General features: G+C 39.6%; 2 protein-coding genes across 4 annotated transcripts; one reads left to right on the plus strand and one right to left on the minus strand.

Annotated features, from left to right (window-relative positions):
- Positions 1–91: 91 nt before the first annotated feature.
- ak3 (adenylate kinase 3) lies at positions 92–6,013 on the minus strand. Of its 3 annotated transcripts, none has more exons than XM_046375034.1 (5): positions 5,489–6,013; positions 3,530–3,649; positions 3,114–3,286; positions 2,366–2,484; positions 92–1,529 (listed from the first exon to the last, which is right to left on the minus strand). In XM_046375034.1, the coding sequence occupies exons 1-5, from the start codon at positions 5,634–5,636 to the stop codon at positions 1,418–1,420; spliced, it is 672 nt and encodes a 223-aa protein (XP_046230990.1). In that variant the 5' UTR covers positions 5,637–6,013; the 3' UTR covers positions 92–1,417. The 3 variants fall into 3 exon arrangements, with proteins under 3 accessions (XP_046230990.1, XP_046230992.1, XP_046230991.1); XM_046375036.1 differs by having other exon boundaries at positions 3,530–3,614; positions 5,489–5,623; XM_046375035.1 differs by lacking the exon at positions 5,489–6,013 and adding an exon at positions 4,856–5,432.
- A 604-nt stretch (positions 6,014–6,617) lies between these two features.
- rcl1 (RNA terminal phosphate cyclase-like 1) lies at positions 6,618–16,128 on the plus strand. Its single transcript, XM_046375030.1, has 9 exons — positions 6,618–6,840; positions 7,296–7,367; positions 7,639–7,814; positions 8,673–8,747; positions 8,855–8,979; positions 9,449–9,574; positions 9,749–9,905; positions 14,925–15,028; positions 15,964–16,128. The coding sequence occupies exons 1-9, from the start codon at positions 6,711–6,713 to the stop codon at positions 16,115–16,117; spliced, it is 1,119 nt and encodes a 372-aa protein (XP_046230986.1). The 5' UTR covers positions 6,618–6,710; the 3' UTR covers positions 16,118–16,128.
- Positions 16,129–16,231: the final 103 nt, after the last annotated feature.

A 16,231-nucleotide genomic window follows, 5' to 3' on the forward strand; every position in this document is an offset into this window, starting at 1 on the left:
AATCAATCCAATTAAACAGTGATTGGGAAGCTATTTAGTTGTTTTATCCTGGTGTAACGTTATAATAATATACTACATACAGTAGCCTAACTAGTATCAGAAGTTTATTATAATTCATAATAAACACACAGCTGTAAGTTGTCCATCAAGAGCAGATGTGCTTTTAAAAATTCAAGTGTTGAGAAATACACATAGGAGACATTCACTATAGGTGAACACATCAGTGTACAGTACATTGTAAGGCATGTTGGCATTTCTGTGTTTTTTAACATGATGAAACATTCTTCAGACAAGGTGCAAAAACACAGAACTGCAGATCAACCTTGACAAGATGATAAACTGCTTGAAATATTTTAAGTTAATATATGTATCAATAAGGTTTTCTGCTGTTCAAGTCACATTAAATGGCAAATATTGGTATACATACATAGACTTGTTCAAAACAAGGTGGAATGCCTGGTTAAAATGGAAACAATGTGGTGTGTTTTGAAAGACAAAACAATTAAGACTGGTATTTAATATGATAAGTGTATTCAGGTTATATATTAGCCTGTTCACTCTGTTGTCCATATGAAAAATATAGATTAAAAGTCTACATTCAAAAGCAGCAAGAGGCACTTGAGTGGAAAAGTGAATTTACAATAACTCGCGGAAAATGGCACGTATCCCTTTAGGGCAGTTACCCACACTATAAGAACAGTCCCAAAGCCATATTTGGACTGTTGTGTTGGAGCAATAAGTTCATGACATATTGCTTTCACAGGATGTCTAATGAAAAAAATCTTAGTCTCTTATTTAACTCAAGATATCTCGGTGTTGTCTATTTTTCGTTGTTGCTGCCATCAACTACAATTAGAAGTCATGTTTGAATTTAGCAAACCTTTAAAGGCAAAAGTGTATACATGACTCCACTCCTAATAGTTGTTTGCATTCACCAGAGGACATGCCATTAAAACGATTCCTATCTTCGTATAAATATAAACATTTCTCGGGAATCGAACTTTGATTTTGGATTGTACAAGATCTTGATATTTGCTTCGGTGATGTCTCCTGCCTTTATAAAGGCACGTTAACCAATAAGGAGATTTTTTTTTTTAAATTAAAAGGACTAATATTGAATCTTTGAATAATTGATCTTTTTGCATGCATCCTGAGAGTTTTCCAGCATTGTGGAAACGGCACCACAGTAGAGCCGTAAGTACTTCAAAAGTGGAGTTTTTCCCCACAATGTCTGTAGTCTTACCATGACTTCCTGACATAAACTGAGGTTGCTCCTCATTCTGAACATTTAGAATGTATTATTACACAGATGGCTCTCCTTGTATTTCAGAGAGAGTGGCTCCTGATTGATCAATGCGTACAGAGTGGTTTCTCATGGTAAACTTTAACCTTTCTTGTGCCCTTCTGTTCTGGCTTTCTATGCAACTTTCTGGTTGACGGAGGAGAGTTTTCTGTGGAGGAAAGCCTCGACATGCGGCCAGATTTTGTTGGTTTCTGTCCCAGAGAAGGTCTGTAGTACACCTTTACTCCTGGAGGGGAAACACAAAAAAATATTTTTTTATTACAGTCACTGCTGACCGTTTTTCCCCCAATATTACACAGCAAAAATATGTGCATATTCTAAATGTATTGTATTGAATTTACTGTTTACTGTATTGCCTTAAAATATTCTGTACAGGGAATAAACTATGTTAAGCAGCATTCAAATATTACAATAATAATAATAATATGGTCAAATATTTGATGATCCCATAAAGTCAACACTTTTTATACTTTTCCATTTCCAGTCTATCACTTTGTGTACTTCCTTCAGATGATGAACAGCCTCTCAAACATTGTGGTAAAAATAAGTGGGGCACTTGCTAAGCACATCCCTGTGGTTTGAGGGAGCACAGTGTATTTTGTTTTCCTGCCTAATTAGTCCAAAAATAGCAGTTATGATGAATGCACTTGTACACTGGTTCCACAGTCTCATAACTCTAGTATTTGTACTTCTGTATTTCTTGCCTGACTTTTAGTTAATATTTGTGTCTTCTTTTAACTCGTGTAAGGACTCTTGTGAAATGCGTGTTTGCACTTGTTAGCTTGTCCTCCTGGAAAGTGGCTCTTAAGCAGTTTTTTTTTTTTGTCATGCAAGCAATTGTGTTGAACGACAAGGAAGGACAAGGCCCAAGACCAAAGTTCAGTAGCATTTGCCTGTAGCCTTTGAGTGGAGTATACTTTTATATTTATTATAATGATTTCCTCTTGAGTTTCTTGGTACAGGGGTACAAAATAGGTTATTGTAAAAAAGCAAAGTCCAAGTGATATCAACATATAAGCACGTAGGTGGAAGTATATTTTGATTTGTCTGTGCTTAGAGTACCTGTAGTACTCTAGGACTGGCTCTGTCTGGGTTTCATAGGACTTCAGTCTCCTTGTGACTGTCTCTGGTGTGTCATCGTCCCTCTGGACCAGAGGCTCCCCCGTCACATCATCAAAACCCTGGAGAAAACACATAAACAGATGTCACTTACTTCATTACTCAAAAACGACACCTGTACATCATTCTGTAACAGTACTTTGTAACCATATTTACTCATTAAATGAATGCTTTTGTTCAGTTTTCATGCCTTCTGAATAATACATGAGAATATAATGTAATGAATGTTTACCAGAAAGAAAATATAAAGAATCTGTTGAGACAGAGTTGTTTAAGTAAATGCTTAAGGCACTGTAACTTTTAGCCATTTTACTCGTCCACAGTCATAGCATTTTGTCCAGCCCGAAGCCCAGACACAACACAGACAGGACTGGAAACATCGCTCAATAAACACAAAGTATTGTCTCTGCTCTGCTGGTCAAAGGCAACTTCAATAAAACAGCCTCAGCACACACACTTTTGGCCATAACCCAAGAATTCATACATTAACTATGACAACATTTCAAGCAAATGTTTAATAGGATAAAATGAGGAAGTGATGACATTTTTGGAAGTCAACTTCTAAGTCAAGGGTGGAGTGTGACCACATTTCATATTTTATGGATGTCTCTCTGACAGAGAGAGTATTTGTGAATACTTCCCCAGAATCTAAATCAGTGGAGGATTGACTAGAAAGAGAAGATGTGCTTACAGGGACTTTAGGTGGGTTGAAGTCTATGTTATAAACTCTGCCACTGGGAAGGTGAGTCCAGCGAGAGGTCAACCTCTGTTTGATGGTTTGGAAAGGGACATTGAGGTTAATGACTGTATCCACACTGTAGGCGTCATCCAGAGCCTCTGCCTGGGATACTGTGCGAGGGAAGCCTGGTAGAGAGACAGGTAGGCACGGGAAAGAAGGGTGTGATAAATAACTGTACCAGGATTTGATTTAAATAGCAGAAGCAAACAAACAGCAACAAATGATGTCTAGGAAAATGTTCTCCTAAAAGCACAAATCTAAAAACAGGCCATACAAAACACTTAAAGTTAAATGTGAATGTAACTGTGAATAACGGTCTCAGTTTAACCGAAATATCCTATCAGAAATGAGTTGTGATATAAACTTACCATCAAGCAGCCAGCTGCTCTGGTCCAGTGCTCTCAGGTCATTCAGGATGAGGCGAGACATGACGTCATCGGGTACCAGCTGACCCTGATCAATACAGGACTTCATCAACAGGCCGAGCTCTGACACGCACACACACACAGAAGCACACAGACTTATACAGAAGGATATTGTTTATACTCTATATTGGCTGCTTTAATTACAACATGAAAAGATTAGCTGTACCTGTTCGCTAAAGGCGTCTCATGACATTCACGTACTCCCTAAAAATATTCACTTTTGAATGTCTTTAGCTGCTTCAACCCTTTGTTTTAAGACATGCATCCAAGCATTGTTCAACACCACAGAGTGGAATTTAGATGTGAAAAAAGATGGAGAATGCATATAAAATGATGCACAAAAAGTATAATTCAATTTGAGATATCAGTGCAGCTTTGGTACAGTACAGTCAAATAGAGGAATATGTGTGCACTGCGACACATTGCAGGACTTTTTTTTTAACTTAAAAACTCCTTTATGGAAAATTATTTGAAAAGATAATCCGGGTGTAGGAGGTTAAGGCATGACAGGTTTTCCCCCTTCCACTTCCACTTTAATCGGTCATATTCCAGATGAAGAAGGAATTTCCTGACAAGCCTTATTGATATGAATGTGATTACTTGCTAACGATGTGATGTCACATTGAAACAAAAGGGTCAGACTGACTATAAAACAACAGGCAACAACTGGGATTTCACACAGACATTACGCTACTCTGTGTTGCTTTGACATACAAAGACATTACTGTTTCCTTTGTGTTTAGTAAATACAAAGCCTGCATGCTGAGGTTGTTTGGGACAGCAAAAATGAGCCCTAAACAAGGATTTTAGAAAGCAAATGCATTCTTGCATGATTACTACTTTAGCAAGGCAAGTATTGGCAGAGTGACAACTTAACTACTCGGTTAAAACATTGTGACAGAGTTTATATGCAATGCCAACACCCAAAAAAAATGCTTTTCTAAAGTTCAGTATGACTTGTGATACGGTCTTGGGGAGTGGAAGATCGCTGGTTCATATCCAAGGTTTGTTTGGGAAAATGTGAGCAGAGAATGTCAATAAGAAGATCTGCTGTGCCTGCCAGTTGCTCCACTGGAGCTGCACAGCTGCTAACAACACAAGGATTTAGTTCAGGTGAGGAGCATGAAAATGTCCACATGTGGACAGTATGAAAAGTATATGAGAACCTGAGGAAGCATGCAAGTGTGCATAGTTTTAAATCTGGCTGTACAGCTACAGTCACCCCAAACCCCACTTTAACTGTGCATTACTGCTGTAAAATCCTCCAACCTGCAGTAGTCCCTCTGTCATACATCCGTAAAAAGACACCTGCTGCAGCCATATCATCTTTACATCCCTCTTTATCTTCATCCAAGGTGATATTGAGAAACAAAGGGCCTCCTTCCAAAGTTCAGGAAATGTGGAGGAGTTCGAGTGTTTGAAGTATCAACATGAAACAACACGCTCTATAACCCTGCTAACCAGTTTGACCTTGCCTGAAGTGAACGCAGATTCTTCAATCCAATCCCATTTCAGCCTCTGTACTACGTAACGTAAGATAAGAAGTCAGACTGGTGGAAGGAGTGGCGCTGTTATCACGGTAGTCCACATTACTTTTCACACTATAATTTAACTTCCTGCAAAGGGAGTTTTAGTGCGTGTGCGTGCTGATCTGCTTATCTTTTGAACATTCTAGTAAGTGGTGTTTTGTAATTATGTGGATCATTTCGAACGAACCATCCAGGAAACGGTGACGTGAAATGAGGTTTCTTAAGCGTCTGTCTATTTGTTCAACAGGTGACACATTATGCAAATCCCAAATAATCTCGTGTTGCAGTCTTTTAACTTTTAAGAAACACGCATTCAGCTCATATATAAACTCTTTCTTAAATACGTGTTTGAGATTGCGCACCACTGTCTTACCGGTTTTGGCGTTGATGTTTGCTCTCAAAATGTCCCCACTAGAAAGGTGCTTCAGTCCAAAACTTTTTGTTATGCGCCCAGACACTGTTCCTTTCCCCGACCCCGGTGGTCCCATTATGACAGCACGAAAGATCTTATGCAGAGCCATATCTGGACGGTTACTTGTTAAAACTGACTTTAGAGGAAAAGAGCAGCCGTGTCCTTCCCATGAAACCCCCCTCTGGATGTGGAGCCAAGACTGGATCGCTCAGACTGACCAATACTTTCTTTCCTAAGAAGTGCGCAACGTTGTCGAAAGTGGGCGCGTCTTCTGCAGCCAGGCTCGACTATCTTTGGACCTTCAGTTTGATCTCGATTAACGTCGCAGAAACCGAAGGAAGAGGTGGTGCAGCAGCAGAAGGAGGAGGAGGAGACAGAGGAGGAGACCTGCGACGCGTAACCTACAGTGTCAGTGGGGGCCAGATGATGATGATGATGATGCACGATGAACTCCGAGCTGTGATGTTCTTTCTAAAGCGTGTAGACAAACTTCCTCGCCTAGATCACTGTTTACGGTTTGCTGGAGATGTATTTATTGTATAATACGGTTATGTAATTGGTCTACAGGCGGAAAAAGCTTGTTGGCAAGGTTGCAGTGATTAATCCCTTCCGCGCCCTCGATCTCCTCAGCAGGCAGATCTGCAGATTGGCAGACAGGCTGGGCTGAACAACAGCCAATCACCTTCAGCATCCAAAATGTACTCGATGAGTCTGGCGTTTCAATGGAGCTAAAATAATGGTTGTAGCCATTACTGCCTTGAATAACATAACAATAACAGCTCAGTAACAATAACTTTTGGGTTAGATTTCATCATAGTTTCAGTCATTATTAAAATCACAGTGGATTTCAGTTCAAATTAATTTGCTTTATTTTCTACCTGAAGTCCATATTAAAGAAATATAACAGAAATGGTCCAATTAATTACAAATATCGATAGTAGCGGATTTGTTTACACTTTGTAACACGTTCTGTGCCTTTAAGACGCAACGATATTATTTGGCCGTGCTCACATACTGTGGACTGAATGGTGGCCTGACGCCATCTAGTGGTCACTTGTGACAATGCAACCTTAAAAAACACATTTTTGATCCCCTTGCTTTGCCGTATCTCCGCCTCCCACCAGCGTCTTCCTGGACAAACACACGTGGATTTCCACTGACGCCAGGCAGAAACAATAATAACATGGCAAGCCACGGGCTTGTGTACGACGGCTGCAATTTCTTCAGACAGCGGCTCGTTTTGTCCACACTCAGCGGGAAGCGTGTTAAAATAAAAAACATAAGGTCTAAAGATGACGACCCGGGACTCCGCGGTGAGTTTGCAGCTTCACTCTGCATGTGGCGTCGCAGCTAGCTGGGCAGCTAACGAGCTAGCTGTTACGCAGTTGGGAGTGTGTTTTATCACTGGGCGTAGGAGGTGGGGAAACGATGGGACAATAGTGTAAACGTGAGATAAATTCAATTTTACTTTGCGTTATAGGGTTGGGTTGTTGTTTTGCTTGTCAAGAAAAATTGCGTTTTTATAGTGTCGTTTGAATGACATACATATTCGAGATATTTTCGCAGTAGACGCAAAACACTTAAATCCACTTGTTTGACTCTATGTTTTGGTCGTGTACACCAAATATAAAAAAAATGCATTAGACCTAGTTGTTCACGTTAAAAAAAAGTTTAGGTATATTTTGCGTGAAAAAAACACGTCTTTCATCCTCAGAGTGAAATGTTGTAGGATATTTGGTTTGACTAACTGAATGTCTGCCTTTTCCAGATTTTGAGGCCAGCTTCATCAGACTGCTAGACAAAGTGACCAATGGCTCCAGAATAGAGATTAACCAAACAGGTGTGTGTTATAATTAGGATATAACTGATATTACTTTTGTCGCAGACAATGTGGTTTATCTAATTACCATTTACTGTCAGGGGAGTGTGTAGATTTAGCACTAACAGGCACACTGATGATGAATATTTGCAGTTTAGCTTAAGTCATGTAGTTTTTTCTACAGTGTGTGTTCCCTCGTAATTACAACAAGACTTCATTATAACAAGACTATAAAGAATCTTCCACTACAGTGAGGACTCACGTCTCGTTCTTCTGTGTTTTTCTTTACAAGGTACTGTGTTATTCTACCAGCCTGGCTTGTTGAGCGGTGGATCTGTAGAACATGAGTGCAACACACAGCGCTCGATTGGCTACTATCTGGAGGCCCTTCTTATGCTGGCTCCGTTCATGAAGACCTCTCTGAAGGCCACACTGAAGGGGGTCACCAATGATCCTTCTGACCCGACGGTGAGAACACACATGCATCTGATCACCTCGTAGCCATTGTTTCTTCATTTTGATCCTCATGATTTAATCTGGCTAAACCAAAACACCACTGTCTGTGGTGTGGTGAATTTGATGGAGTTGGCAGTTCTGCACACAGACATGTCAAACAAAGTACTCAGTCTGTAATTGTTATCATTTACAGGGATATTGCATTTTTGTAAAAGAAACTTGAAAGGCTCATGGAGCTAAAGCTTATTGCTGCAAAGGAAAGTGTCAGCTTCCTTGTATAGTAATTTCTAGGTAAAATTCACACCTCTCAAATCCAAATGGACACGCCTCCCTGCTGCACACATAATTATGTGCAGTAATACTTATTGTATGTCTGTTCCAACAGTGCTTCAGAGGAAAGCTGGCGTCTTTACAGACTGCGCTTTTGATGTCTGAGGTAGTTTTAGAACATAACAGGTCAGGGTCTTAGTAAGATTTTTTACACAATTCAGAAGTTCTTATATTGACTTGAAAAAGTTTATTAATGTTCACAGTTGAACATTACACAGTCTGTTTTTCTTGCTGTCACACCCATTGCTGATTGACATGTTGTTATATCTCACCCACGCTATCATCCCTTTGTTGCTCTTTGATATGACATGCACTGTTTAGCGCATAATGTCAGCAAATCACAGACAAGAAAACAGTAAGAAGCAGCAGCACACCGGTGTTTCCATGGAAACAGTGAACAGCGTCTCTTTTAGTTGGTGTGATGAGCAATGGTCTATGATAGACTCTTGTTTTGGTGTTCTTTTGCAAGGTAGTCTCCATTTTGAACCATTGGAAGACACAGAAGCTTGTTTTAATTATTTAAACACTTGTCTCCTGCAGGTCGACCTGCTGAAGTCCACGGCCCTCCCTCTGATGAAGAAATTTGGCATAGATGGAGAAGGCTTTGATCTCAAGGTGAGAACACAGTGGTGGTGCATGGTATAATGTTATAAATTTTACTTTCAAATGTAGTGCTGCAGCTGCTTTAAAACAACTCACTTGCTCTGTTGCTGCGCCCTCAGGTGGTGAAGAGGGGGATGGCACCTGGTGGGGGAGGAGAGGTAGTGTTCACATGTCCCGTCCGCCGGACCATCAGGCCAGTGCAGCTGACTGACCCAGGAAAGATCAAGAGGATCAGAGGAGTAGCGTATCCTTCTCAAGCTCACACTGCCTTTTTTTCCACCTGTAAACAGAGTTGAAGTGATGCAGATTTTCATTTACCTTTTCACAGTTCAGTCTCCTTGTTATGGGTTGTGTCTATTTGAGCTGCAGATAATTTTGTATTATTGATTAATCTACTGATTAGTCCGTATGCCATAGTGATAAATCACAATTTCTCATATTGATAACATCCTGAAACCCAACGTAACAGGTGTTAAGCGTCTGGATGAGTTCATTTTTGCCATTTCTGCTCAAAAAATTTCTGTTGACCAATTGATTAATCGAATACTCTTTTGATGACTCTCCTTCTTGTATCTGTCCACCGTGGATGCCAGAAACTAAACACGTCTTTGTGTTGCTGAAATTTGTTACCACACGGTGTGCTCCGTACACCTTGATTTCAAGCTATGGTTTGAGTCATCAGTGTTCAGTGGTCCTTCACAGTCGAAACTCAGATATTCAGTGCGAGTTTCTCCTCAGATGGCCAACAGGATAGTGGAGTCAGCCAGGGGAGTCCTCAACCAGTTCCTTCCAGACATCTACATCTACACTGACCACATGAAAGGAGCCAACTCTGGCAAGTGAGTATCTAACCCTTTGGATTACATAGATTATATATACAGTATGTGTGCAGCCTGGGGAAAACTGCCTACTTACATGAGGACACCAGCAGCATCTCCCAGTTTAACGTGTAAAAACTTTGTGTGGTTATAAAGCAAGTTTCAGCAAGTTTAATTCGTTTTGGTTAACCCCAGGTCTCCAGGTTTTGGTCTGACCCTGGTGGCGGAAACACTGAATGGCTACTTCCTCAGTGCTGAGATGGCGTCCACGCCGCAGGGGCAGGGAGACCCCGTGCTACCAGAAGACCTTGGCAGGAATTGTGCCAAACTGCTTTTGGAGGAGGTACATCGGGTAGGTACTGCAAAGACCCTCACATACAGTACATACTCCCAGTATGCAATCAGGGCAGATGGTTGATGTGAAGAGGGTATGTTTCTCATTGTGAACAGGCAGAGACACTCAGGAATCTTAACCTTTTCAGCCTTTGCACAAGCAGGCCTTGTACGCATAAAAAGTAAATCCAATTCAAAAATAGCATTTTTAATCAAAAACGGACAGACTTGATGTTGATTTCCAGTAGCCTACTGTGAAAATGTGCTTTGTGTTGTTTTGGCTGTAAGAAGCAGTAGTTTAAATCAAGCCAGCAAAGACTTGAAAACACAAGGCTTTGCTACTTGACGTATTGTGTTTCATTTGCTCTAATACTGCAGGGCTCTTTCCTCGCCTAACCTATCTACACATTAACTGCCATTCGAAATACCAAACCTGTCCTGTTTTTATTTGCTTAACTCAAGCAGGCATAGTGGTTACCTGCCCGTACTCTTTTCCAATATGTATGCTAATATATTTTGGTATAGTGGTATATTTGGTATAGTTTTGTAAGCTTTTCTGCTTAGAAGTCTTTTTGAAATTTTTTTTTTTAATTTTGAAAACAAACTTGCAATACTTGTGATGGTGAACCTTAATCTTTATGGGTTTTCTCCTGTGAAGAATCCAGTTAAGTTCAATTTAACTAAAAAAAAATCAGCTTGTTTTGGTTGGTAACTGTACTATAAAACCTACTTTTTTAAGCCTGTCCTGTTTTTAGCCTGTCTCTGGAGAAATGAAAACTCTCGGGGAACACCTGACACACGCAGTCAGGATGCATTAGAATCTGAGCAATAATGACATTTGCTGCTCTTGTTTACCCACATTCCATGGTAATCACCCCAGTCTGGAATTCAGCTCAGAAACTGTGTGTTACAATTTGACTTGATTTTGCAGGCAGAACTACAATGTATAATGCAAGTACTTTCATTCAAATCAAATGTTTTGATCCTGCATTTTCTCAGTTCATTTAGAGTTATGCAGCGGGCTATATACAGTGTGTCTGTTAGCTGGAAAAGTTAGCCGTCACAAGTTCCCTGTCCTGGGTGATACAAGTAAAAGCTGCTGAAAAGCTGTTTGATTGATAAAGCAGTGACCCTATCACCTTTACTGAGTAATGTGCTTAAACTTGTGTGTTGATTCATTATTATGAAATTGTATTTTGCCATTCTTACATTTTTAGTAGAGGTTATTTCACTATATAATTTATTTTAGTTGTATGTCACATGTTCACATGAAATATAAATGAACTAACAGAACGGATAACAAAACCCACAGTTTGGATTGTCTCACGGTTTTGAGTCACAGGTCTAATCAAAAGGTGAAAAGGGTTAAGTTTGAATTAAATTAAAAATGTGCTACTTTGGCTCCATTGCAGCTGCCTCTCTCTGTCTGCAGCCACCACGATAAATGTACTATGAGCATTATTATGCAAGTTATTTGTTATTTATTTTTATTATATAGGTATCATAAGCTCTTGCATTTCGTCGTTGGTCTCACTCAGTATCCCTCCCACAGCACTTTGTGATTGCTTACAAGTCATGAGTAACGCTGAAGACTAAAGTGCTTGACAGGCACAAGAGAGTCTGGAGCCGCTCTGGTGGGAATTCAGCAGATATTTCCTAAGTTGGAATAAACAACACAATGTCATGATCTGTCTCTATGGAGACAAGCATGCCCAGTTTCCCAGTTACACCGCTGAAAATGTCCAGAGTCACAGTTTTTCAATCAGTTACTCATTGCGTTTCAGAGCACAACGCAGCATGCAGCTGTCTCATTTGTCCTGTTGAGACTAAAGTAATCCTTACTTTTAAGAGTAAAGGTGTCTGTGAAACTGTATTTCATGCCATGCTGATTGTAATGAACCTGTGGCTCACGTGTGCCTTGGCGATCCATAGGGATCATAAATCAACTACTTTGTTACACGCGTAAACAAAATACTTATGGAAATACAAATAATGACATTTCATAATGAGGTGGATTTTAATAATTTCTTAATAGTTTTACATTACTTATTTGTATGTGTACTTATTTTGTTTCGTTGTATGTTCTGTTTATTTATTATCAAACGCAGGTCAGTGACTTCACTCAGACCAGTGTTAGAGTTGATCAGGTGACACATCAGTTGAATAGTGTCCATTTAAATGGGCTTCATAAATGAGGAATTCTTGAGTGGAGCTTTATGGTTATGATTGAGGCCACAGAAAAACGAAAAACATTCTCAACGCCATATTTTATGTTTCTTAACGGTAGTTGTTGTAGGGTAGAATAACTTGGCTGTTTTACAGTTGCACAAACACATATAATTTCACATAGTGACACAGGAAAAAGAGGCCAATTCATCAGAATATGTCCAATTAGATGCAGTGATTCTGTGGCTTCAGTTTGCCTCCACATGCTCTGCCTCTCATAGGAGCCATGTGAATCCAGTTAGCTGGTCAGGGTAGTGCTCATTAACTCTGAAGCAGAAATATTGTTGTTATATCCTCTTAACTCCAAGCAACGGAGTGGGTAGCTAACAGTTCTCTCTAGCAGCAATGGAAGGGTGTTGGATTTCCATTTTAGCTGTTTTGTTCCTTTTTTCATGAGCCCAGAGCAGCTGGCAGAGGGAGATTCACCACTATGGAAACTGAACAGCATTTGGTTATCTGCTGATTTTAATACAGGGTGAGTGCTAAAGAAGAGAGGAGTAGGGGAAGAATAGCACAGAGTGAAACTGATGGGTGACTCTTGTGCTGGGGTAGTTAATTTTTGAAAATGAAGAGAAGAAATTTGCTGGATTTGCATTAAAGGGCATGGGTGCTCTGTATGTGTGGGTCTGTTTGTTTTATGGTTAATCAGTACAGTCTTCTTGTAGTAAACCAAAGCTGCTCGATGGACATTTTGTTTTTGGAAGCAACATCAACACTGGACAGGACTTGATGTAAGTGGCAGACCCTTTCAGATGTAAAATGATCTTTCTTCGTATAAATTTTAAAGATGATTTTGCCATATACAGAAATTTTCCATGTCACTGCCTGCTGATTTTGTGATTAAGTTTGAGAGCAACAAATAAAAACCTAGACCATAGTCGTGATTATGCAATGAGTCTGAAGATATTAGACATCTTAAGACATAATTATTTCTTACCTGTATGTGGATTATAACATGATTTTTTTTTATTCTAAGTATTGCTGTTGGTCTTACAGTGGTCTCGCTGAATTCACATCTCAGGTTTGGTAAGAATGGTGTCGAATTAGGTTAAAATCAGCCCTCAGGAATGAAATCATCTTTGACAAAATTGATAACAAATCTAAAATCATAGATTTCTCCTTCTTTTTTTAACTTCACGCTGTTGGCATCCATTCAATTTTAATTTTAGCTTATCCGATTTTATGGGTTTAGGTTGAATAAGTCTTTAAGTTCTTGGAAGTTGACTCACGATTTTTACATCGTATTGCTTCGTTGAACTTGCTTGAGTGCACCTCTGTTTTTGGCAGTTTGATTGTTGGGGGTTACCGTTCACTCGAAGGATTCAAGGGACTTTTCCGTGAGGCTGATGGATGATTGCTGGCCTCTTGGGAGATCTTAACCGTCTCATATTTTCTGTGGAAGGCAGGGCCTGAAAGTAGATGTTAGAAATAGTGTTAATGTGGTAGATTTCTCATCCTAAACGCAAAGCTACTTTCTAAAAAGGACATGGCAAAACAAAAAGTGGAAAAGCAGAAACTGTTCAGGAAAGGTTTAAGCGGTTTGAACTTCTGTAGCCCTGAACAGCCACGTGAAAGGTAAGGTGCTCAGACCGACACTTTTTCATTAGTTCACTTTATCTGCTCTCCACTTTCTGGAAAACGAGAAATGTCTTGGCGTTGGACAAAACTTCACTTACAGTCTCAATAGTTTTACTGAAGGCAAATTAAGCATGATTATTAACATTTTGTGGTTTTTAATATAAAAGTGACGGTCACTGTTCAGTCAGTGGGAACTATAGACAGAAAACATTTGTGATAAGAAGTTATAACTGTAAAGATGGAATTAGTTGGAGCATTATATGGTAAAAGCTATGTCAGAATATGGAAAACCCTTCAGTGCAAAGCTTGTTGTTATAGCAGAATGGTGGAAATATAATTTGCAGAGTTGTAGTTTTTCATAAGGTACAGCATACCAAGTTTTATGTACAGGCAATGTTGTCAAAATCTCTGCCTTATCAACAATAAATGCAATATCACCATAGTTTTGCCATGATTTCGGTGATATGATTACGGTATGTAATTGAATCATATTCCTGCTGACAAGCTGTCACGATGCCATAGTTTGGTGCATGACTGGGCCAAATGCATGTTATGAGCTTGTGCAGCTGCAGTTGTGTCCACTGCACCCCATGTTAATAAATAAATGTTAATACATTAAATGAGAAAAGTCTGAACAAAACTTAATCTGACAGAATCACAGAAAGGACAGGCATTTTAAAGTTCACTTGGTTTTATAAAATGTCTTTGGGTGTGTCCAGTTACAGGCCTCTTTATGCAGCCTGGTGAATAGCACATTGCTGTTGTTGGATAATCATGGCATGTGATAACTGGGACATGGAGAGAGGGTCCTCTGTCCTCAAATTCCTCTGTGTTGGAGGAAAAATGGCAGCAATAGGCAAAGGGCTAAGAAGAGAGAGAGAAGAGAGAAACATGCAGGAAGATAACAACTAACAGGATGCATGAATTTGTCGAAATGTGTCATGTGTAAGCATTATTTTGGGCAACTTAAACCCAAAGCTTGCAGAAACAAGCAATGCATCCTGTCCTGGACTGATTGACTCTTTGTAGTCGATCTAGGTTTGAGTTTACAACAATATCACTCTAAATTTTGTGTCTGGAGCTGAAACAAAGTATAGCTGGCTGTCACTGTTAGATAATTAATTCCCCGTCAAGGGGTTGCTGACTTATTTTTAAGAAGTTCTGTTCTCCATGACGTACTTCTGTGTTGTTTTTGTTGCTCAAACATGTCGTCCCACCTCTTTATCTGTTTTAGGGTGGCTGCGTGGACTCATCCAATCAAAGCCTGGCGCTGCTCTTGATGACCCTTGGCCAACAGGACGTGTCGAAGGTTCTGCTTGGACCCCTTTCCCCGTACACGTAAGCTGCTGTCATTCAGTAATGGACACACACAAAAACAACTCCCTGCCCCTCTGAACTTTACAAACAGGCACTTGGCTTATTCATAAGTTGTTCAACAGATGCACTTTGTCCAAATGTAGAACGCATTGGGCCCAACATTTTGTTATTCTTTTACTTGTCCAAAGTTCACATCCCATTGTAGAGCACGAAACACAGGACAAATAAACAACAGAGAATATAAATACTCTTGCCAGTTTGTTATACACAAGCCTCATTGTTTAGTTATACTGATTGTCACTGAAAAATACCAGGATTTTTAAAAAAGTTTGCAACTAATTTGCACCCAAATTAAATCTGCATGGTAAATGTAAGTTTTATATTTACAGTTTAAGATGCATTTTCACCACATCATGTTGTTGTAAACAAATATTTGAAATGTTTATGGAAAAAGAAGACAAATATAGAACAGCCCTCGAACACAAGGCTGATTTTAGATGTGGTTGTCATCATGAATGAGGAGCGGACTATGAACTGTCCATTTTCAGTTATCATGGTACCGGTGCTGTGTCCCTCTCAAGTACAGTACTATGATAACTGAAGATTGGCAGTGCCATCACAATACACTCCTCCTACTCAGGTATTGCTGATGACAGATGACGCAGCATGTTACCTCTGACGCTTATTCAAAAATAACATTTGCAACTTTTGCATTTTTTTCCTGTTTATTCAAATTGCCATTGTCTAACAGTGCCTGACATATTACTGACATATACTTAAGAATCGAAGATAACGTGCATGAGAGAGAAAAAGATGTCCTGGAGTAGACCCAGGATGCTGTGTCTTTTAACTCTCAGTGTGTATTATTTATAGACCGGAAATAATAAGTCATGTTATGAACTTTCTTCCTCTCTCCCTCCCTCCACCACCGCTCATCTCTTTCACTGACCCTCCAGGATCGAGTTCCTCAGACACATAAGAGATTTCTTCCAGATCATGTTCAAGATTGAAGTTCAGAAGCCTTCAGAAGATGAAAGGAAAGGTGGAGACAAGGTCCTGATGACCTGTGTAGGTGTCGGTTACAGCAACATAAACAAAACAATAAAATAAGTTTTTATATATATGACACAGTGTCCTCTTGTATCTCTGTGCTTACTCACATCACATTTATATAATTATAATTATACATTATACAGTATTTTTATTTTAAAAGATATGAAATGT

Source organism: Scatophagus argus, chromosome 20, assembly GCF_020382885.2.
Source record: "Scatophagus argus isolate fScaArg1 chromosome 20, fScaArg1.pri, whole genome shotgun sequence".
Taxonomy (NCBI): domain Eukaryota; kingdom Metazoa; phylum Chordata; class Actinopteri; family Scatophagidae; genus Scatophagus; species Scatophagus argus.

Coding starts and splice junctions, on each gene's coding strand:
- ak3 (XM_046375034.1), bottom strand. CDS start 5,636: ATGGCTCTGCATAAGATCTTTCGTGCTGTCATAATGGGACCACCGGGG. Junction 3,650..5,488: donor AAACATCAACGCCAAAACCG/GTAAGACAGTGG, acceptor TGTGCGTGTCAG/AGCTCGGCCTGTTGATGAAG. Junction 3,287..3,529: donor GAGCAGCTGGCTGCTTGATG/GTAAGTTTATAT, acceptor TCTCTCTACCAG/GCTTCCCTCGCACAGTATCC.
- rcl1 (XM_046375030.1), top strand. CDS start 6,711: ATGGCAAGCCACGGGCTTGTGTACGACGGCTGCAATTTCTTCAGACAG. Junction 7,815..8,672: donor ATGATCCTTCTGACCCGACG/GTGAGAACACAC, acceptor TGTCTCCTGCAG/GTCGACCTGCTGAAGTCCAC. Junction 9,906..14,924: donor TTTTGGAGGAGGTACATCGG/GTAGGTACTGCA, acceptor TATCTGTTTTAG/GGTGGCTGCGTGGACTCATC.